General features: G+C 36.0%; 4 protein-coding genes and 1 long non-coding RNA gene across 12 annotated transcripts; 2 read left to right on the forward strand and 3 right to left on the reverse strand.

Moving 5' to 3' along the window:
• Positions 1 to 452: 452 nt before the first annotated feature.
• On the reverse strand, positions 453 to 3,644 carry LOC124822633 (uncharacterized). Of its 6 annotated transcripts, none has more exons than XR_015785272.1 (5): positions 3,473 to 3,643; positions 2,965 to 3,060; positions 1,607 to 2,875; positions 1,096 to 1,188; positions 453 to 866 (listed from the first exon to the last, which is right to left on the reverse strand). It is a non-coding gene; the product is annotated as an uncharacterized LOC124822633 (long non-coding RNA). The 6 variants fall into 6 exon arrangements; XR_015785271.1 differs by having other exon boundaries at positions 453 to 1,025; XR_015785270.1 differs by having other exon boundaries at positions 1,096 to 2,875; positions 3,473 to 3,644.
• A 507-nt stretch (positions 3,645 to 4,151) lies between these two features.
• LOC148202845 (uncharacterized) lies at positions 4,152 to 7,210 on the forward strand. The gene is made up of 10 exons (XM_088110940.1): positions 4,152 to 4,995; positions 5,080 to 5,205; positions 5,288 to 5,928; positions 6,002 to 6,083; positions 6,158 to 6,247; positions 6,337 to 6,459; positions 6,538 to 6,666; positions 6,758 to 6,861; positions 6,946 to 7,036; positions 7,109 to 7,210. Exons 1-10 carry the CDS (start codon positions 4,462 to 4,464, stop codon positions 7,208 to 7,210), a joined length of 2,022 nt encoding a protein of 673 aa, XP_087967066.1. The 5' UTR covers positions 4,152 to 4,461.
• A 3,897-nt stretch (positions 7,211 to 11,107) lies between these two features.
• On the reverse strand, positions 11,108 to 12,881 carry LOC148202846 (uncharacterized). Its single transcript, XM_088110941.1, has 4 exons — positions 12,747 to 12,881; positions 11,955 to 12,584; positions 11,749 to 11,871; positions 11,108 to 11,663 (listed from the first exon to the last, which is right to left on the reverse strand). The coding sequence occupies exons 1-4, from the start codon at positions 12,780 to 12,782 to the stop codon at positions 11,241 to 11,243; spliced, it is 1,212 nt and encodes a 403-aa protein (XP_087967067.1). The 5' UTR covers positions 12,783 to 12,881; the 3' UTR covers positions 11,108 to 11,240.
• A 308-nt stretch (positions 12,882 to 13,189) lies between these two features.
• On the forward strand, positions 13,190 to 13,918 carry LOC148202847 (uncharacterized). The gene is made up of 2 exons (XM_088110945.1): positions 13,190 to 13,504; positions 13,574 to 13,918. The coding sequence occupies exons 1-2, from the start codon at positions 13,190 to 13,192 to the stop codon at positions 13,790 to 13,792; spliced, it is 534 nt and encodes a 177-aa protein (XP_087967071.1). The 3' UTR covers positions 13,793 to 13,918.
• Positions 13,919 to 14,517: 599 nt separating this feature from the next.
• LOC148202848 (putative WRKY transcription factor 57) lies at positions 14,518 to 20,262 on the reverse strand. Of its 3 annotated transcripts, XM_088110944.1 has the most exons (5): positions 19,659 to 20,262; positions 17,977 to 18,018; positions 17,748 to 17,891; positions 16,646 to 17,048; positions 14,518 to 14,808 (listed from the first exon to the last, which is right to left on the reverse strand). In XM_088110944.1, the coding sequence occupies exons 1-4, from the start codon at positions 20,000 to 20,002 to the stop codon at positions 16,661 to 16,663; spliced, it is 918 nt and encodes a 305-aa protein (XP_087967070.1). In that variant the 5' UTR covers positions 20,003 to 20,262; the 3' UTR covers positions 14,518 to 14,808; positions 16,646 to 16,660. The 3 variants fall into 3 exon arrangements, with proteins under 3 accessions (XP_087967070.1, XP_087967068.1, XP_087967069.1); XM_088110942.1 differs by lacking the exon at positions 17,977 to 18,018 and having other exon boundaries at positions 17,748 to 17,906; positions 19,659 to 20,261; XM_088110943.1 differs by lacking the exon at positions 17,977 to 18,018 and having other exon boundaries at positions 19,659 to 20,253.
• Between the last annotated feature and the right edge of the window lie 1,529 nt (positions 20,263 to 21,791).

Raw genomic sequence — 21,791 nt, forward strand, 5'->3', positions numbered from 1 at the left:
GATAAAAACAACTAAGATAGCTTTTCATTTTTTAACTTATATGCTATATTAATTTTAGTTAGTTGCCTTTTAAAGTGGTTAATTTTATTTTTCTAGTTCTAAAGTGATTATTTTGCTTCTTTATATTATATTTAGCTTTAAAAAAGTTTAATGTTGACATGTTTTTATAGTTTAAGATTGTTTATAACTTTTAACGAATTAAAATAAGTTTACAGAAACTTGACGGGACAATAAAAATAATATAACGTGGTTATAATAAAGGACTAGATACAGAATTTATCCACAAATTAAGAAATTTAAAATATTTGAAATTTGGATTTAAAGAGTATACAAAAATTTAAATAAAAAGGCACCATTAAGAATTAGAATTTGTAAACGTAACTTTCTCTGCTTACTTTGAACTTGTTTTAAATAAAATAAGAGAACATACATTGCTTTTCATACCATCTATCTATTTTTCCTTCAACCCAATAAAATATTGCTCCAAAATAAATATTAACTGTTTCATTTGTTTATTACAAATCAATCCCAAATATAATATGCTTTAACTACCTAAATCGAGGTTGTTACTATTTTCAATTCTAAACATTTATAAACAGAACGCATCATACCATAACCTTGACCACAAATTTCATACATTTCTCAAGGAAAAGTTAGAACACAATTGTTCATCATTAAAATTATCCCGTTTCTTCGTATTGAGTTTGGCCGTAATTACTTTATGGAGCTTCACAATATAAACTCTACTTATTTCAATCAGTATAACCTTGGACTACCTCCTCATCTGTGTGAATAGCTCAGGTGGCTTACTGCCGTCAACTCCACCAAATCCACTATTCCCTTGGCTGCTAAATGCTCCAAACCCACTGCCACATAAACCACTACCAAGTTGTCTTGATTGTCCAAAAGTAGGCTTGTTTTCATTATTTGACCGATTTTCCAATGCAGGGTAGGCTTGTTTTCATTATTTGAAGCAAAATTAAACTTTTGAACAGTTGACTTTTCAGTAGCCAAATCTTTAGTCTCTGGAATAACCATGCACCATTGTTGGTGACAAATGGAATTCAGACTGTGGGGGTATGAATAAAGCATTACCTTTTGACAAAACACTAGATGTAGACTCTGAAATTTGAGTTGGTGCTCGGAGGCTGTCAGCAGGTATAAACGCCTTTGATTTTTCCGACACCTCTTCAAGTTGAAGATGAGAATTTATAACGTTTGGTGCAAGTATATTCATAAAATATTTAAGTGTCAGAAACTTAAACCATAAGTTATCAACCAGGTCAAGAATTGATTGCATCTCACATTTCATTTTAGAAGGGAATAGTGCTCTCCTTCAAATTACTAGACAGATGGACTGTTTCAGATAAAAATGTACGGACGAAAATACAAATGTACTAGCAGAAATATTTAGAGCATGGTTATTATAATCAACATAAGCAGACAAAAAATAGAGGCAGCCAAAACAACAAGTATATTTTTATAGTAAGAATTCTTGTGGGGTTTCACAAAATAAAGCATGCATCTTAGCAGAAGATTTAAGACCGAAAATTTACAAGTAAGCTTACAAGTTCTGTACTGAAAAAAATTGGATCAACTCCCCTACCTGGATTCCTTTGTCTTCTCCTTCACGAAAGTTAGCAGCTCCAACTCTTCTACAGGATCTAAGGTAGCTCCTTCTTGTCTAGATCTGCAGAGTTTTGTCCAACCTCCTTACTTACTTCTTCCTATCCCAACCTTCTCTCTTCTATTTTTCCTTACTATTTTCGTTAAGTTTTATGAATGGGAAATAATAAGGTAAATTTCCTATAAGCAACATAAGAAGATTTTGATATAATGACAATACAGATTTCTGCAGAATTTCTTTTAATACAACATCTCTCGATTTTAGACACAACCTGTAACAAAGATTGAAAGGCCACGCATCATCCATTCATTCACATCTTACGGACCAACAAGGAGTTTAAGAAAGCTTTATCATTCAACAATCCATCCTCACACAAGCATAACATTGTTCTCATCAAACACAAGGTAGAATTTTTTTCTCATCAAAGCTTTTTCCCTGTTTCCTATTTCCAAAATATTGTACAAGGTGGAATTTTAATGAGCCTTTTGTAAAAGTAGAAAGATATATATAGCAGTACAAGTATCCTAACAAATTACAAACAGATAATAAAAAGTCAATAGCCTGTTTGATTTAAGAAATGTTTCCTGCCTTTGCTAATGATTACAAATATGATATATTTCCCTGTTTCCTATTTCCAAAATATTGTACAAGGTGGAATTTTAATGATCGTTTTGTAAAAATAGAAAGAATTCTGAAAAACCGAACACACTCTAAGATATTCAACTATTCAAGGAGGTTGCTCGAACTTTGTGATCAGATTACAGCTGGAAGTTTATTTAAAAATGTATGAGATGGACTGAACAAAATTTAGTAACAAAATCAAACTGCTTCAACGGTTTCAACATGATACAGAAAAGCTCAGAAATAAACAAGGAAAAGCCAATTATGAGAGTACTAGACAGTTAATTTACAGGCATGAAAAAAATACAGGTGCTGCCACAAGATATGTCAGTACAACATTTGTATCATTTAATAGGTATAAGCAAATATATCAAAGAATAAAGCATAAAATTCAGAGTTGCTTAACTGTAGTGCATAAGATAGTGATTTTCCAGACACAGGACATACAATTGCTTGAAGAGGACTGAGCCAGAAACGCCATTTACCCTTGTAGTGCTCTAAAAGTATGGCAAACATGTGTTCAACAGATCCTAGAATTACTCTATGTATCATTACAGGTCTCTCAATTTTGGCTTCATCCTCAGCAGAGAATTCCAACTTCAAACGATCAGGAAGCTGGAAGTTAAGCTGCAAGTAACCACATTCACCTAGCTATTACATGACAAGTTATCCAAAACTAAATCATGTGAACACAAATCTATCTGAGCGTGGCAAACCTGCAAAGTTGCACACTGAAATTTCTTACTTAATGCATCAGATACACTGATGTCTATCTTTGGTCCATAGAATGCCCCATCCCCTTCATTCAACAACTGCAAGGTTTTACACAGAATATAAGCACAAAGATAGTAAAGCTTTCAAATGTCACATTCCACAGAAAATAATAAAACAATATGAAAATAAAAAATGGAGTGTGTAGATGCGAGTGAAAACCCTTTACCCATATCAACATAAAGATGAAGAGAAGAAATGGGTGCTGTCATACACAAAATGAAACTGCCAACATAAGCAAATTGGAGGATATGATGCAGAGAGGAATCAAGGGCGAATTGGAGGAATGTGCCTGTAGTAGAGCATTTGGAGTTTTCGAAACTGAATCAAAAAGAAAACTCTCTATCTCACGCCCTTGCCCCTTTACTCTAGGGTTTTCGAAAATGAATCAAAAAGAAAACGAAAGATAGAGAAATGATGACAAAACAAGAAAGGAATAGAAAGGGGACAAACCTGATGCTTCGCACTTCGCCGGTTCCAACTCTTCTGATCACCGATCACGTCCAGCCTGTGGCAGCCATGGAGTTCTCCTTTTTTTTTCTTTCTCGCTCTCTCAACCCTAACCCTAGACTTCCTCTTCCACCAAGATGAAAGGATCGACTATGAAAGGAACGAAAACTTTCAATAAACTTTTCACGCACCGCAAATGACAACTTTGCCCTTAATGACATTCAGAAAAATTGGGCCCCACCCGTGTCAAAAGAGTGTCAATTTCTTTAGCCGTGTCAAAGAATCATTTTTCTAGAGCTAAAATATATAGAGTAATTAATTAGGAAAATGTTATTCCAACAACGCTTTTTTAACACAGTTTTGACACCGGCACGTGGCAACTTCCAATTGGCTCAGTAATTTGAAAATGGAACAGAGAAGGGGTTACGGTCATAGGGGTATTTTGGGCTTTCCAAATTAAATTTTGACAAAATTTGGGTTTCGCGGTTTAGGGTGCCAAAGACGTTCGTTCAAGCCTTCCTTCTTCTCGTTCGTTCAAGCCTTCTCTGTCGTCCGTCTTCTCTCTCGGTGTGTCGTCCGTCTTCGAAGCTTCTCTTGCCATGTTCGAAGCTTCCATCCTCGGTTTCGTTCTCTCCTCCTTCTTCAAAACGTGCGTTGAAACCCTTACATTTTGGTGTAAGTAAAAATGGGCGAGCCCTGACATTGTGTTTTACTCTGTGTTTTTGGTTTTCATTAAGTTGAATGATATAACTGAGTGTGGAATGTTGTCTTCTTAGGGTCGTTGCAATGGAAGGGAAAAAAGCAAGTGTAAGAAAAAAATTAAATTTTTTGTTTATATATTATTTAATTATCTTACGGATTGTAGTTAGTAATAAATTTTTATGATTTTTTTTGTAGTGGCGACTTCTTATCTCGATGGATTCATCGATCATTATTGAAATGAATCGTTTACTCCGACAGTGTCACGTGGATCGGATTAGGATGCACCATTTATGTGGTGTGTGAATATTAATAACCCTGTGGAGGTGAATTTAAAATTATTGAAGGTTATGGTTAGCAGGTGGGTTGGAAATGATAACAGTTTTAGAGTTAGTCAAAAGTTGGTGCCCTTTAGAGTTGTTGATGTGTTGATGAGCTTAGGTTTAGAAATAGGTAGTTTAGAGATTCCCTTTGATGAAGTAGTTGGTGGATTGGTTGGTGAAATGTTCAAATCAAAAACCATCAGTTTGAAGGACTTGACAGACATGTTTAATGTCATTGTTGATGATAAAAACATTGAAGTCGATGTAGTGTGTAGGTTATATATATTAGTTTGTTTGGTTGTTTTCTATTTCCCTAGGAAATCAAGGCATGTTTGTAACATGCCTTTTGGAGTGTTAGATGACTTAGACCGTTTGTGTCTATATGATTGGTGCACCGGTGTACATAAACACATTGTAGAGAATTTAAATAAATGTAAGAAGAAAATTATGGGAGCAGGTATCCCCCAGTCAGTCACTCTCAGTGGCAATGTGACAGTGTTGCAGGTAATATGATATGTAGTTCACTATTTTGATGTAGTGCAGAACATTGTGAATTATGTTTGATGAAATAATTTTATGATATTTTAGGCTTGGGCGGTTGAGAGACTTTCTTTGCATGGTCATCCTTCGCACCGGTTTTTCCCGCGCATAATGAGATGGTTCCCGTTTAAATCAAGGACCGAAAAAATTGAAAATATTTTTATGACCGGAGATGTAAGTGTTTTGTTTTTCGTTATTTTGTATGTTAAAATGGATTGTGTATTTTGTCTGAATTTGTTGTGTGCTATTGGTGCAGTTAAATATGGAGTGGTATATACGAAATGAAGATCGTCATAGGCCGGAAATCCGTGCAGCTTTCAACATGGATGACGGAGGAATGAGTGAAGGATCCAAGGTTGAAAAAGACGATGATGAAGACGAAAGCTCTGATGACGGGGCATGGGAAGCAGGTGCGAAGGAGAGATTGAGGAAAAATAACGAACATATCAGAGCATTGAATGCCAAGATTGGAGTTCTGACTAGGGAGCTATTTGAAATTTATCAAACTCCAATCTTTCATGAAGAAGATGTGTGTGCCACTGATGAAGAGGTTGGGGGTGGAGTTGGAGGTGAGGAGAATGCTGAAGTTGGGGGAGAAGAAGAAGGTGATGGACATGGAGTTGGAGGTGAGGAGAATGCTGAAGTTGGGGGAGAAGAAGAAGGTGATGGAAATGAAGTTGATGACCCCCTAGGTGCACATGCTGAAGTAAGAGGGGATGATGAAACTGTTCGTAACATTAATTTTATTGAAATAGAAGATGATGGTGATGAAGGAGAACCGGAGGTCGTGCCATTGGCTATACCCCCATTGCGGAGTTTTGTTGGTGATCCAAGCACTAGTGTGGATGTAAACCAATTGTATACAGCAGTCAGCATCAGAGAGATGAACGTACACAGGTATGTGGTATGAATTGTAGTTGTGGTTGAGGAATATGTATTGTTTGTGATTGACTAATATTTGTATGTTTAGGGTTGTAAGCGAGATAATTGGCCAAAGCTTGAGCACTACTTCAATTTACACTTTGGCCCCAATGAAATACGTTGATAACATGGTTAGTATTGTCACATTTGGTTGTGTTTCATGTTATAGTTTATTTTAGTAATGTGAAAATTTTTTATTGTGTAGGTGGTGTTCTTTGCTTGTATGGTCTTTATGTACTTTGAGAAAAGGTTGTGCGGTGTTGTTAAGAGGTTTCATTTTAGTCCGTTATACTCGGTAAATAAAATTTGATATTGTATCATATTTATGATTGAAGAAAGTATTTTTGATCGATTTTTTATTGATGAATTTGAAATTGTCCACAGCACCATATTCTTACAGATTATAGGAAACGTCCACAGAATCGCCATGTATTCACGCTTCATAACTATAACACTTATTTGCGTTCCGATCATTTTGGACTTGAAGAATTACCCACGGCGGACTTTGTGAGTAACCTTGAATTTGCAAATCTTGTTGACTTTTGGTTGTAAATGTGTTACTGAAATTGTTTATATTTTTTGTAGTTGTTTCTGCCATTTGTCCACGATGATCATTGGTGGTGTTATTCAGTGAAATTGAGGTCAATGGAGATTTTTGTGATTGATTCATTGGGGAAGGGGATCAGAGACCGCAAAAGGATAGACACAGCCGTTGTAAGATTCGACATCTTTCATTGTTGATTACCGTGTGATTATGACATAACCCTGCATTGTTTAAGTATTTATTGTTTTTGTTAACTGGTAGGCTGAAAATATGGCACGGTTTTTTTGCATCCTGATGAATATACCGGAAGGTAGTATTGGTCCTTTGACAGTTAAACAAGCAAATATCCCATCCCAACCAAACTTGTAAGTTTCTTCAACTGTACTGCCGGATTATATTGTGATGTATATGGGCAAAAGTAATCTGATGTTGTGGGTATATTATTTCAGACATGATTGTGGAGTAATAATGTTGAAAGCAATGGAAATCTGGGATGGAGATGAAAAATACAACGGGAAAAGCATGCCTGAATATACAACTGTAAGTTGGAACTGTGTGTTTGATAATATTCTTGTATGTCCTGGTTTCTAATGTGGAAAATGTTGGTTTCAGGAGGAGCTGCTTGGGATTAGAAAGAAATATGTGTGTGACTGGATCCTGGACAATGACAACATTAGCAGAATGGAAGCCCTACATCTATACGGCATTGTCTAGGATTGCTAAGAAATTATCAAATTTTGACATGTATAAGATGTTCAAATATGTACCTAATGTTATTTGACAATTTTGACATGTATAAGATGTTCAAATATGTACCTAATGTTATTTGACAATGTACAGTTGTGTTTGTAATAAGAATAGTGGTTGGATTTCGAAATGAATTGTTTTTACTTTGCGTTTGTGTTTGTTATAATGACAAAATTAGTGATTGAAAAATGAACGCAGCATTATAATAAAGATTTGAAAAGTACGAGACCATTTTCACTAAAATTAATGGTAATTAATGCGAAGGATTTGATCAATTTCTGAGTGGGGAGATGGGTGTTGGTGATTGATGTGAACGCAAGAAGCGTGGAGTGACCCGTGATGAGTAGGGGGACGAAGTAGTGCAAGGAATGAGTGAGACTACAGAAAAAAAGGCTCTGGTAATCGTTTACAGCACCCCCGTAAACGATTACCAGAGAGAAATTGCCAATTTGTACAGAAAGTCCAACACAGGTACTCAGTCATATGAACACAGGTCACCATTGCACAAAAAAGTGACTTTTAGGCACTTCTACACCTGTCTGAGGCTGGTGCAGGTGTTGCAGTGGTGGGAGAGGGTGGGTGGTGATGTGATGTGAGTCCAAGGAGGATGGGGAGACCCCTCATGAGTTGGAGGAGCAAGCTTTGCAAGGAATGAGTGAGAATGCTGAAAAAAGGGGCTGGTAATCGTTTACATCACCCTTGTAAACGATTACCCGAGAGAAATTGCCAATTTGTACAGAAAGTCCAACACAGGTACTCAGTCAGATGAACACAGGTCACCATTGGACAAAAAAGTGACTTTTAGGCTAATCTGCACCTGTCTGAGGCTTGTGCAGGTGTTCCAATGGTGGGAGAGGGTGGATGGTGATGTGATGTAAGGCGAAGGAGGGTGGGGAGACCCCTCATGAGTTGGAGGAGCAAGCTTTGCAAGGAATGAGTGAGACTGCTGAAAAAAGGGGCTGGTAATCGTTTACAGGACCCCTGTAAACGATTACCCGAGAGAAATTGGGAATTTGTACAGAAAGTCCAACACAGGTACTCAGTCAGGTGAGCACAGGTCACCATTGGACAAAAAAGTGACTTTTATGGTAATCTGCACCTGTCTGAGGCTTGTGCAGGTGTTGCAGTGGTGGGAGAGGGTGGCTGGTGATGTGATGTGAGGCAAAGGAGGGTGGGGAGACCCCTCATGAGTTGGAGGAGCAAGCTGTGCAAGGAATGAGTGAGACTGCTGAAAAAAGGGGCTGGTAATCGTTTACAGGACCCATGTAAACGATTACCCGAGAGAAATTGGGAATGTGTACAGAAAGTCCAACACAGGTACTCAGTCAGGTGAACACAGGTCACCATTGGACAAAAAAGTGACTTTTATGGTAATCTGCACCTGTCTGAGGCTTGTGCAGGTGTTCCAGTGGTGGGAGAGGGTGGCTGGTGATGTGATGTGAGGCCAAGGAGGGTGGGGAGACCCCTCATGAGTTGTAGCATCATTTGGTTATATGCAAAATGATGAAGGAGAATGGGTTCCCAAAGGCAATGCCCCCCATCCCCCCGTACAAGAAGGTCAACAGAATCAAGGACAAGATGATGAAAAGGGCAGTTCATCTACAACACTAGATAATGTAATCAACCGCATAGAACAACTTCAAACCTTTGTTGGTACAAGATTTGATGCCTTTGAAACTCGATTTGATGCCCTTGAAACAAGATTTGGAAACATGGACATGGTCATCACTACAAGGTTTGATGCGTTGCAATCGCGTGTTGGGAACATTGAAGAACAACTGCAACACTTGCCAAGTGCTTCTGGAAACAATCCTCAGACTTAAAATTGCTTGTTTAGGCTTTCTTTACTGCATTTTAAAGAACTATGTACTCCAGTTCCTGCTTTGATCATTTCAAGTATTTAATAAAATGAAGTTGTTTAGTTTCAAAATGGTTCCTCAACTCTCGAAATTTATTATGTCATGTTCAATTTATGATACACTTAATACCATGGCAGTTGTGAGTACAAGTCAGTAACCAATACCACTTAATACTAACCAATAACACTAACCAATACCACTTAATAACACTGCAGTTGTCTGTAAAACTAAAAGTCACTTTTTTGTCCAATGGTGACCTGTGTTCACCTGACTGAGTACCTGTGTTGGACTTTCTGTACAAATTGGCAATTTCTCTCGGGTAATCGTTTACAGGGGTCCTGTAAACGATTACCAGAGCCTTTTTTCAGTAGTCTCACTCATTCCTTGCACAGGTTGCTCCTCCAACTCATGAGGGGTCTCCCCACCCTCCTTGGACTCACATCACATCACCACCCACCCTCTCCCACCACTGGAACACCTGCACCAGCCTCAGACAGGTCCAGAAGTGCCTAAAAGTCACTTTTTTGTCCAATGGTGACCTGTGTTCATCTGACTGAGTACCTGTGTTGGATTTTCTGTACAAATTAGCAATTTCTCTCGGGTAATCGTTTACAGGGGTGCTGTAAACGATTACCAGACCCTTTTTTCAGCATTCTCACTCATTCCTTGTAAAGCTTGCTCCTCCAACTCATGAGGGGTCTCCCCACCCTCCTTGGACTCACATCACATCACCACCCACCCTCTCCCACCACTGCAACACCTGCACCAGCCTCAGACAGGTCCAGAAGTGCCTAAAAGTCACTTTTTTGTCCAATGGTGACCTCTGTTCATCTGACTGAGTACCTGTGTTGGACTTTCTGTACAAATTGGCAATTTCTCTCGGGTAATCGTTTATAGGGGTGCTGTAAACGATTACCAGAGCCTTTTTTCAGCAGTCTCACTCATTCCTTGCACAGGTTGCTCCTCCAACTCATGAGGGGTCTCCCCACCCTCCTTGGACTAACATCACATCACCACCCACCCTCTCCCACCACTGCAACACCTGCACCAGTCTCAGACAGGTGCAGAAGTGCCTAAAAGTCACTTTTTTGTCCAATGGTGACCTGTGTTTATCTGACTGAGTACCTGTGTTGGACTTTCTGTACAAATTGGCAATTTCTCTCGGGTAATCGTTTACAGGGGTGCTGTAAACGATTACCAGAGCCTTTTTTCAGCAGTCTCACTCATTCCTTGCACAGGTTGCTCCTCCAACTCATGAGGGGTCTCCCCACCCTCCTTGGACTCACATCACATCACCACCCACCCTCTCCCACCACTGCAACACCTGCACCAGCCTCAGACAGGTCCAGAAGTGCCTAAAAGTCACTTTTTTGTCCAATGGTGACCTCTGTTCATCTGACCGAGTACCTGTGTTGGACTTTCTGTACAAATTGGCAATTTCTCTCGGGTAATCGTTTACAGGGGTGCTGTAAACGATTACCAGAGCCTTTTTTCAGCAGTCTCACTCATTCCTTGCACAGGTTGCTCCTCCAACTCATGAGGGGTCTCCCTACCCTCCTTGGACTCACATCACATCACCACCCACCCTCTCCCACCACTGCAACACCTGCACCAGCCTCAGACATGTCCAGAAGTGCCTAAAAGTCACTTTTTTGTCCAATGGTGACCTCTGTTCATCTGACTGAGTACCTGTGTTGGACTTTCTGTACAAATTGGCAATTTCTCTCGGGTAATCGTTTACAGGGTTGCTGTAAACGATTACCAGCCCCTTTTTTCAGCACTCTCACTCATTCCTTGCACAGCTTGCTCCCCCAACTCATGAGGGGTCACCCCACACTCCTTGGACTCACATCACATCACATGTTACTCAAAATGACCACTCAAACACCAACATGTTACAAACAAGCCTGCAACTTAGGAGACAAAAAAAATTACGACATTCTGAAATCGACAAACCCACAACTCATAATAACAATGGTATTGAATAGATAAAATATGAGACCAATTCAAACCAAAACTCAAATTTTATTTCATTGAACCAAATCGGATACATTGAACATTGTTTTCTTAATCTATTTACAATGTTTACAATTTTCATTACTTTCCAAATAACATTTTCAATCAACTAAATACACAAATCACTCATTTTTTATTCTAAGCACTACGGTCCAGGTGTATGGAGTCCTAAGTGCTCTTCCCTTGTAACGCCTTCGTGATCCAACCCTAACATACGTCTTCAAAGGTTGTTCATTTCCGTCAATGTCAGTAGGGGATACAAAACCAGTGTTCACAGATGGTTCTGTACGAGGCACACTTTGTCCAACGTCATCTTTATTTTGCCTTCTTGCCTTCTCTTCAGCCAATTGTGCCTCCAAAGTTGCAACCCTCCTTTTAAGTTCTTCAATTAGAAATTCTTGTTCCTCTAAGGCACGCATAAAAGCTTCTCTGCGAGCTCTTTTTTGTTTCTTCTTTCCTCTTGGTTTAGCATCCTTTCTTTTAGGTGTTGGTCTGTATTCCTCCTTATCCTTCGTTGAAGGACCACCATAAACATCGTCAACAACCTGAAATTTAACAACACATTACAGATTACACAACTTTGGTCAATATATGAAAACATAACAAAACTTTCGATAACAAACAACTTACCAAACCTGTCTCCATACACCGTTTAACGAACTTGTCTCCAACACTTATATTCATCCAATGCAATATTCGTGGAAATTTATCAATAGGACCTTTTGGTGGAACAAACAGCTCAAAAAACCATACCTAAGACAAATAAATCATCTTAACTTGTAACAAACTTAATTCAAATAACAATTTAAGTAAGTACATCAAATACTATTAATTACCTGCAGCATGTACACACAACCGTTGACGTAAACGTTTGAAATACCTTTGCCTTTCTTCAAGCCTTTTGAAGCTTTGCACAAACTATGTAACAGAAAACGATAAACTAGACTACCCCAACAATAACTACCCAAAGCACTTAAGTTGTCAACAACATTAAACATTACGGGAAACACTTTCCCGCTATGTTTTGGAAATAAAATCTCACTTATCCCTACCAGGAGGTAAAGGCTACAAAAATGAGAACAAGGAATCTTCTTCTTTTGTTTTCGCATTAGAATTTTGTATATTGAATTCAATTCCTTTGTTCCTTTGCCTATGTATTTCACACATTCACTATTGCCCAGCTCTTCCTTTAAGTTAATGTTTGCACCATCTGTACTCAGTCCCAACCCTAAATAAATATCATTTTCATTTATATTCAAAACTTTATTCCCAACTATAAAACCACTACTACAGTCGTCCCACTTACCCAATAACTCACTCAGTATATTTCTACCTACTTTAACATTGACATTGACATCTAAAAACCAAGCAAATGGAGTTGTCGCAATCAATGATCGATGCTCCTTTGTTAAGCGTTCGTTCAAAGTACATATATACTTTGTCGAAAAAGAGTGACGAACACTCAACTGCATAAACCAAAATCAAATCATCAAAACAACGAAACCCAATAACCCAAGCACCACAACACAACGATACGAACCCCAAACATTAACCCAAATCAAATAACCATGCTACGAGATGCCCAAACCGAATAACCAAGCTACGACATGGAATGGAAAACCACTTACCTTAGTCGTCGGACAATCGTCACCGGAACTTGCCATTACGCACGATAACAGGAGACCAAACTGGCCGGAGACAACAGGATGCAAATGGAACGAAGCGAGACGAAACGCGACCTTCCACCTCTCAAGAGAACGGACCTTCGTTTGCAATGGAACAGAGAAAGGGAAAGGCAATGGAACTGAGAAAGGGAAAGGGGTATTTTAGGATTTTCACTCAAAATAAGGGTTACGGTCATAGGTTTTAAAAAAAAAAAAATTTAAACGAACCAATGAGGTGGCGACACGTGGCGTTGTCAAAAGAGTGTTAAAAATCTTTGGAATATCGCGGTCCAATTAATTAACCCGCCAATAGCGGTTTCAAAGCGGTTTCAAGATACTCTCAGACTTATATAAGGAGCCTTCTCCTTCTTCATCAGCATACTTACTTACTGCAAAGAAATTACAAAATGAGGGAAAATTCTCCAGAACCAACGCCAGAAACGCCTTCCAACGCTGCAGAACCAACGCCAGAAACGCCTTCCAACGCTGCAGAACCAACGCCAGAAACGCCTTCCAACGCTGATCCCACGACAGTGGTGGAGACAGCGGAACTATTGTCCAAAATGCAGATCAAAAACAGTCCCACGAAGCGCCCGCCGCCCTTGAGTTCTATCTCCGAGGAGCCCTCCCCCAAGAAACGTAACCAGAAGGACCTCTCCATTCCGCCCAACTCCCCCGTCCTCCGCGGCTCCGTTTCCAACTCTACCGCCCCTGACTCAGAGGTTTTAATAATTTTATTTAATAATTTTTCTTTTTAATTTTATTATTTCATTGTAATATTTTTTCTTCAGAAACTCAAGAAGGTAAAAGATAAATTGAAAGCTGTGTGGGATGCTATTAAAGATCTCGAGGAATCCACGGAAAAAAAGGTAGAAAATGAGAAAGATATCGTTGAAGATATTACCGTGGAATCCACGGAAAATGGCAAGAAAATCACTTTTGGTTGTCCGTGTGGGAAAGGCCACGAGATCTTGCTTTCCGGAGACAATTGTTTCTACAAGTTAGTGTAAAAAATACTCTTACTATGTAATTCAATAATGTTGTAAACAGGATTATCTGTATTACCACTCTATCAAACAGAGTTATCTGTATTACCAATCTATCAAACAGAGTTATCTTTTTTCCTATTATCAGTGTACTCTATCTCTTTACAGTTTTTCTCCGTGCCATGATAACTGCTTACTACTGCATACCATCTTTAAATAAATCTTTAAATAAATCTTTTAGTCTAAAAATTGAAATGGTTACCCATAGCCAGGGGGTTCAGAAGTAGACAGTTTTAGTTTATGAAGGACAAGTTAATTTTTTAGATAAAAAAAAAGTAAATGTGAAAGTAAAATTTACAAAAACACGTATTTAAGAAATTTTGTGGAGAACCATATCTGCCTTCTCAGGCTCCAAATGAATTTACCTGTAGCCCCAAGTAAGCCTTGACAGAAGACAGATAATAGTAAGGTGTTTGTTTTAACACATTAATCAACCACAGGCAATTAGAAGAATTTTACTGCAGCGATAACCTGTTAACTATATAGCAATCAAATCAAGACAAAATCTAGAAATTAAATAAGAAAAAGATATGTCATGCGGAGCTGACTTTCTGAGCAAAAAGTCGAGAGCTTAAAGAAGATTAAACAATTCAAGGCCCGAAAAAAAAAATTTTATCAAAAATTCTTTTCGTTAATATTGTGTTAGAGATAGTTATAACCGACAATATCTTTTGTTTTTTTTTCAAAGATTTCAAATTAATCTTATAACACTCAAATATTAATAAAAAAAGTTGAATCTACAACTGTAATTCACAAAAAAAGTAAACATAATCTTTTAACAATAAATAATTCTAAAGCCACTCTATATTTCTTCTGAAAAAAAAAGACTAATCACTATTTTTTAATCTGGAAAAAGAAAACGTTTCAATGCTCTGTAAAGTTTTAAGGGCACTAAAAGCAGTCAATTGAAGACTAATGAAAGGCTCACCTTTGAATTCCTTTGTCTCCAATCATACTTTAACCTAAGATGTCTAGTGCTCCTGAAAACCACATCATTAGTCAATATAATTGAGGTTCTGCCAGAGAAGTGTGTAGCCATTAAAGATATGCATTATGATGGTAATAATGCGTGTGCCATGACCACATGAAAGCAGATCTTAAGAAGAAAATATATCAGCTGACCCATATATCATGCTAAAGGTTTAACTCTCATTAAATGAGGAATATGAAGTCATGTTATTTCATTGTTGACTCCGATCATTCTTCCAGTGTTCAAGATACTAAATGAAAAACTCATAACGAAATTTAGACCAACAAATGATACAATACTTTTCACCCTTTAATCTCATGCAACGATAAGTTAGAAAAATTTACAATGTTCGATCAGTAACAAAACTAAATCATCATTTTCACAAAACAACCAAAAACAAACAATTGTATTTCATAAAACAGTCTAATAAAAAATCTCTAGAATTACAAAGAATGTGTTAATTCACTTTTAGATATAGATAGAACACTTTAGTTCTATATCATTATTTGAAGTTAAAACCAGTATAAAAATAATTAAACTTATTTTTATTATTTTCCGAAGAAACCTTAAAAAAGAAAAACAAGATGAAAACAATTAATATATTATATCCCAGATCTTTAAATATATATATATATATATATATATATATATATATATATATATATATATATATATATATATATATCGCAACTAATCACTTTTAAAGGCACTCTTTTATGATTTAATGACCTAAAAAAATACCTTTATAATGTCATTTTATATATTTCTTTGTTTATGTAAATATGAAATAATTTTTCTACAAAACCTTTTCACTTTTTATTTACTTAAAATGTAACCTTCAAAAATAATGTTAACAATAATTTTAAAAGTTTAATTGCTAAATTGTATTTTTGTGTTATAAAATATACGATGTTAACGTTCAGATTTTATATTTGGCAATCAACTAATAATTTATTAGAAAAGTGTAGGCTTAAAAACTCACTTTCTAATATGATATCAGAGCCATAGTTAGAGTCTATCCTAGCGAGTTCTAAGTGGGCATTCTATTATTCTATTCCATCCGCTATCGGGCCGTTATCGGACCACCCAATTTCTACTATCACGCACGAGATGTCTATACCTCGGCGTGAAAGGGGTATGTTGGAAGTCTCACATCGACTAAAGATAAGGCCAAATTATAATATATAAGACAGGTGCAAATCTCACCTTACAAGCCGGTTTTGTGGGGTTGAGTTAGGCGTAAAACTCTACTTTCTAATATAATTATATTTGTAAAATCTCTAGAAATAGAGTTTTTTTTTTTTTTACATGCTAACTTTTTAAATAACATTTTCCTCTTATTTATGAAAATATAAACAATTTCCCCCCTTATTTCCACAACTGAAATAAAAAAGTGAAGTTATTTGTAAAAAGAATTTAGTTTTGGTAAATCTCCTTTAAATAAACTTACAAATGCATTTGGCAAAAGGTGTATTTGGATCAAATCTTTAATATTTATTATTGGAAATACAAGTGCGCAAAAACAAGTATGTCCTTTTTTTTATGATAACAAAAATAAAATGATAACTATAATGAAAAGCTTTAACTATCATAATGAATGATGATTATTAAAAATATCATAATAAGGTACGTATATGAAAATAATTTATTCTTTATTAATTGTTATAATTATAAACAAAAGCAGTTTTAATATGGGTAGTTTGTTATAAATTATAAAAACTAAAATTATTAGTGTTGAGAAAGGCGTAATAAAAATCATATGTGAAATCTGTTTAAAATTCAACCTTATTAATGGTTCTATAAATTATAAATAAATGAACTGAGAGAAAAGATCCAGTGAGTTATACCATGAAATTATTCTCTCATCTGATACGCATTCCCGGAGGTACAATATCTCCAAGCAACCCTTCATCAGTGGGAGGCTGCAGTGACGACGCATCAGCTGGCATTACAGTGTTGGATCCCCCAGATGCATCATCCTGTGCTTGGCATGGCGGAGAAATGGAGCTGAGAGTATTTATATTATTAGTCTCTCTGGGTGAATGAATTGGATAATAAAACTGTGACATAGGAGCCAACTGGCCCGCAAAGGCAGCAGCCTCGTGACAAATGATTCCCCCTCGAGGAAATCCAACGGTGTGATGACAGTGTTGACCTTCATATGTGGTAATCACAATCGTTGGGTCCTCGGAAGAGCGTTCAACCCTCTTCTTCACCGTGCATTTGCTGTTTGTGCAGCGGTAGTAGCTCCTGCAAAAGAAATATAAATGCATTATAATAATTAATCAGTGCAATGTTGTCAGTTAGCTTTTCTGATGCAGTTATCACTGCCAATTTATTTCAAAAATGTTTTGCACAAAGACGTATACATCGACGGCTTCCAATAATATTTCACCTGACCTATCCATAGAAAATATAGATATATTGAATTAGAAACACTATATTGTTTGGAATCATCTTGGTTTTTCATGGTTATTGTTATTTATATATTCCCATGTTAGAGGAGTGTTAACACACTATTTAACAATCTTTTACTCATATTTATTATTTAAAATCTTTTAGAATCTATAAATGAAAATACTATAAAAGGTAAAATCTACGAAGAAAAAATTGTAATTTATAGTAGTTCTTAATCAATATAATATATAATGTGAAAATGTATGTCTGATAGCATAAAAATTAAAATGGTGAATGAATTTGGTAATATACATGCATTGCATGCTGTTAGTTCACATAATTCTTTTTTTTCTCTCATTTCCATTTTATCTCATTTTATTTCTAAACCACGTCTGAAGGTTCAAAAGTGTTTTATAGCAATACTACATCATGTGTTTTCTTTAACAAAAACGAAATTTTAACTAAAGGCAAAGGGGCCACAAAATAGTCAACTGTATATGATAGTTTTTTAATAAAATTAAAATTGAAGTTGATGTCAAGGTAGCTGTAAACCTAGGGAATGGGCTATTTTTAACTGCCTTCTGACCATACTTCCGCCATCTGTAGCCATCCTCAAGATGATCAACTTCACTCTTGGTCATAAATGCAAACCGTGGCAGCCGTATTCGCTTTTGCCCCTTCTTTTTACCTTTAATCCTACAAAATACATCACTTACAATTTATATCAGAATAAAGCAGCATACAGAAATCATCAAAAGAAAAAGAAAAAGGATGTCCTAACCTAAACCAGGAACAGATTTTATATTTCTGTCCATCATCAATCCTACACACGGTTAAATTGTATAGAGAAATCAAGAATGATTGCACCATTTTTATGTAATTTGAGAGTATCTGTTTTAAAAAGTAATGCTGGGAAATGATAAGATTATATAGTCCTTGGTCATCTGTTGGGTTTCATAAACATCCATGAAGCAATAATCCAAATCATGAGGCAATAGGAACTAAGATAAGGCAATTCTGGTAAATACAATAATATAAGTTTTAACAGGTAATAATCTCTCAAAAAATAAATAAATACACGTGGGGGAAGAAGCCTATTAACATAAATAAATAAATAAAATGGATAGGAAAGAAGAAAAATATATATTATAAAATTTTCAAATTTCATATGTTAAATGCGCAGAGGACAAGCAATCAAATTGGAAGAAAATTTGAGTAGAGGCTGTGGACTGATCACAATTCCACTAAAAGCCTCATTTGTGTTAATTCAGATTTTTCAAATCATCATTAAAGTCATACATTTTGTGCAATGCCAAAACAATAAGATCCACATTTCACAGGGGGGGAAAAGACACAAAAATAGTTCTGCATGGTAATCATCCCATAAATACGACGAACACCACCTTTGTACGTATAACTGGGCTCTAAATGAACATTAATTTTCTTTTAATTAGAAAATAATTCACATAAAATATGGACCACAAGCCTTGTAATGAAAACACGCAATCAATATTTAGGGGAAGAACAATTACGTCATAGGCAACTTACATAAAATTGTATTGCATACAAGATAATTACAAGCACAAAATGCTAATTAATGCAATGCTTCCACATAACACTGAAATGAATAAGCATCATACTAAGAAAGCAAAATCCCTGTTATTTATATTCGAATGGTAAAATGACCACGTAATTTGAACCAAAAAAGCTGCAAGTGGTTAGAATCTTATTAATGCCCAAAAAAATTCAAGAGCAGTGTGTGCAAGCATAAATCATTTAACAAAACAATAAAGAAAAAAGGAAAAGTGGAGCCCAATTACCCACCCTTGCTTTCCATTTTATTTTATGGTATTCTTTTTCTTTCATTGACTATTCAAACTCTCATCAAAACAAAGTGTAATAATGACAATAATAATACGAAAACAATGAACACCACTAAATTATTATCACTCTGCGAGCCTTGGATAGCTTAGAAGCACGCCATTTCCGCCGCAATAACGGCGATGCTCGTGGGCTGAAAAACTTCGCACAACCGAAAAGGCAATCCGTTTTTCTCCTTTTTACACCCCTTCACTTTATTTTCCTCCCATGAATTCTAGAAATTTGCTAAACGCAACTAATAAAAATTTGAGTCAGTTACAAATGTTCTGGTTGGGAAGAAGATTCCTGGTTGTACGGTCAGGGAATTGCACTGACTCGAGTAAATTAAAATAAAAAATTAAAAAAGGAATAAACTAGAATATGATAAAATAAAATACGGTGCATACAAACAAACAAACCACAAGTTGATTCGATTGTGATTTTCGTTGATGTGGAAATTTTCAGTTATTCCTATTAAACTTTCCACCACAAATTTACGTTAATTACGTTTTCACCACGCACGCAGGGAAAGTGTTAAGCAAAGTTGAAAGCAGTGAAGTTATTTATCTTTTTCATTTTTTTTTGGCGTTTTCGCGAACTCACGGTATCTCAGGCGGTTTCTCATCAGAGACGGTGGATTTCTCCGGCTGGTCCTCACTGGAGCTCGACGACACCGACTGGTTATTCGACCGCGACGATGCAGCAGCGGCCGGTTCAATCGAACAGGTCAGAGAGGATTGAACCGGCATCCACAATCCATCGTCGGTGCCGATCCGGTTCAACTGGTCCGGTTCGAGGTTCCACCCGAATTCCCTGAGTACGCTTCGCTCTCCGTCGCCGGAGAACAAGTAGGCAGCGTCTGAGCCATCTGCGGCGAATGTCCAACTCGTGTCGCCGGCAAACTCAACCGCGGCGGGATCGGAGGTTGCTCTGTCCTTGTCTTCCATTCATGAATTGCCCGCGCGAATTTCACAGTGCGAAGGAGAACACGCGATCTACGTTGAAGGAAACTGGAATCGAATCCTGCAAATTTCGAAGAGCAAACGCACAGAGAGAGTGTAGAGAGAGAGAGAGTGAGTTGAGAGAGAAACTTAGGGTTTTTGTTTGTGTTTGGTTAAGAAGAGGAAGGGACGCGTAGTTTTTGAAGTTTATGAAGCTTTTGAAAGCGTTGTCTCGTCAGTACACAGTCAAGGAGAGAGAAGAAGAAAAGGAAGTTTTTTTTCAAAGGAAGTTTTTTTTCTTCATTTATTTAAATAAATAAAAGAATATTTGAATTATTTATTTAATAAATAAATAAATACATGGTAAAGGAAAAGAAAAGAGATAAGTTAGAAAGATGAGCGCTAATTAATTGTAAGAAGGTAACAAGAAAGAAAGTGGTCACACGCGGATGAATGATTGGACCCTCCTGCTCATACTTTCCTTCCCTCAACTAGGATTTGTTTGTTGCACTACCTTTTTCATTCAGCCATTTTTTTTGTATTTTAACCTCTCTCTTTTTCACATGCTTAAAATATATGTTAAATAAATATATTTTTATAATATATGTTCAATAAATATAAATATGTCTCACCTTATCATTATTTTATAAATTATGAAATTCTTTTTTATTATGACATTTTTGTTCATTTTGTTTGGATACACCATGGTTAAATTATGAAGTTGTTTTATACCTTGCCAAAGTTGTGGAAGAAGGTTCCTTTCATGGAGGAAACCAAACCCTAGACTACTATTTCGTAGGATAATTCGTGTTAGAGATAGAAGCACCCATTTACAAAAAGCTTTAAATTAATCAATAAATGGACCTAATGATAAAGTCACCCAGGCAAGGCCAAATTATATTGCCCTCACGGATCTTTAAGACAAGGAATTTCATGATAATTACAATTAAATCAGAAATTTTGCCATCTTATATTATTCTCCCCGTTATATACTATACATTATATGCAGTTTATCTCTTGTCTTTATCATAAGAAATCAAATTACATTAAAGTCCTCATAATTTTTACGTTATTTCTTAAATAAATTAGATATTTTTTCATAAATTATTTCAAAAATTGTGTTTTTGTCTCTCAGCTAAATTATATATGTATACATTTTGTCTATAAAAGCTACGTAAAACATCTCTCATTTACAATGTAAATTTGTTGAATATAATGTTTTACGTGACTTTAGTGAAAGAAGAAATTACTATAATATAATTTAAGGACGAAACACAAATTTTGAAAGTAATATAGAAAAAAATATTTATTTAACTTTAATGAATGATATGTTGTTTTTATGTTAATTTAGTTTAAGTTGTTATAAATAATATATTAGTGTTGATGTGATTTTAACTTTAATGAATGATATGTTGTTTTTATCTTAATTTAGTTTAAGTTGTTATAAATAATATATTATTGTTGATGTGATTTTAGTTCTATATTAACGAGTTAATTATTTCACTATTTGTCCCTTTGTTATATTAAAAAGACAGATATATTATATTTATTGATTAGTGTATTTTTTTTAATAAATGAAATTAAAATATTCAAAATATAGAGTTGATATGATGCATGAAAAAAAAAATACCATGCGGACAAAAACTTAAAGAATTTACGAAAGACACTTCAAGATTTAGTAAAAAAGTGAAATTAAACATTTAATTATTGAAATTAAATTTCTGTATTTTAATATAGTAAAAGTTTATTAATACTACTTGACTTCTTTTTCTATTTTTGGCTTGGTTGGAAAAAT

This window comes from Vigna umbellata, chromosome 3 (assembly GCF_029865625.1).
Source record: "Vigna umbellata cultivar VRB3 chromosome 3, Vumbellata_1.0, whole genome shotgun sequence".
Classification (NCBI taxonomy): Eukaryota; Viridiplantae; Streptophyta; class Magnoliopsida; order Fabales; family Fabaceae; genus Vigna; species Vigna umbellata.

Coding starts and splice junctions, on each gene's coding strand:
- LOC148202848 (XM_088110944.1), bottom strand. CDS start 20,002: ATGGAAGACAAGGACAGAGCAACCTCCGATCCCGCCGCGGTTGAGTTT. Junction 17,892..17,976: donor AAAATCTGTTCCTGGTTTAG/GTTAGGACATCC, acceptor TGTATTTTGTAG/GATTAAAGGTAAAAAGAAGG. Junction 17,049..17,747: donor AAAAATAGCCCATTCCCTAG/GTTTACAGCTAC, acceptor TTTCTTTTGCAG/GAGCTACTACCGCTGCACAA.
- LOC148202847 (XM_088110945.1), top strand. CDS start 13,190: ATGAGGGAAAATTCTCCAGAACCAACGCCAGAAACGCCTTCCAACGCT. Junction 13,505..13,573: donor CTACCGCCCCTGACTCAGAG/GTTTTAATAATT, acceptor TTTTTTCTTCAG/AAACTCAAGAAGGTAAAAGA.
- LOC148202846 (XM_088110941.1), bottom strand. CDS start 12,782: ATGGCAAGTTCCGGTGACGATTGTCCGACGACTAAG. Junction 12,585..12,746: donor ACGATTGTCCGACGACTAAG/GTAAGTGGTTTT, acceptor TGGTTTATGCAG/TTGAGTGTTCGTCACTCTTT. Junction 11,872..11,954: donor GTTGTGTGTACATGCTGCAG/GTAATTAATAGT, acceptor TATTTGTCTTAG/GTATGGTTTTTTGAGCTGTT.
- LOC148202845 (XM_088110940.1), top strand. CDS start 4,462: ATGTGGTGTGTGAATATTAATAACCCTGTGGAGGTGAATTTAAAATTA. Junction 4,996..5,079: donor GCAATGTGACAGTGTTGCAG/GTAATATGATAT, acceptor ATGATATTTTAG/GCTTGGGCGGTTGAGAGACT. Junction 7,037..7,108: donor GCATGCCTGAATATACAACT/GTAAGTTGGAAC, acceptor TGTTGGTTTCAG/GAGGAGCTGCTTGGGATTAG.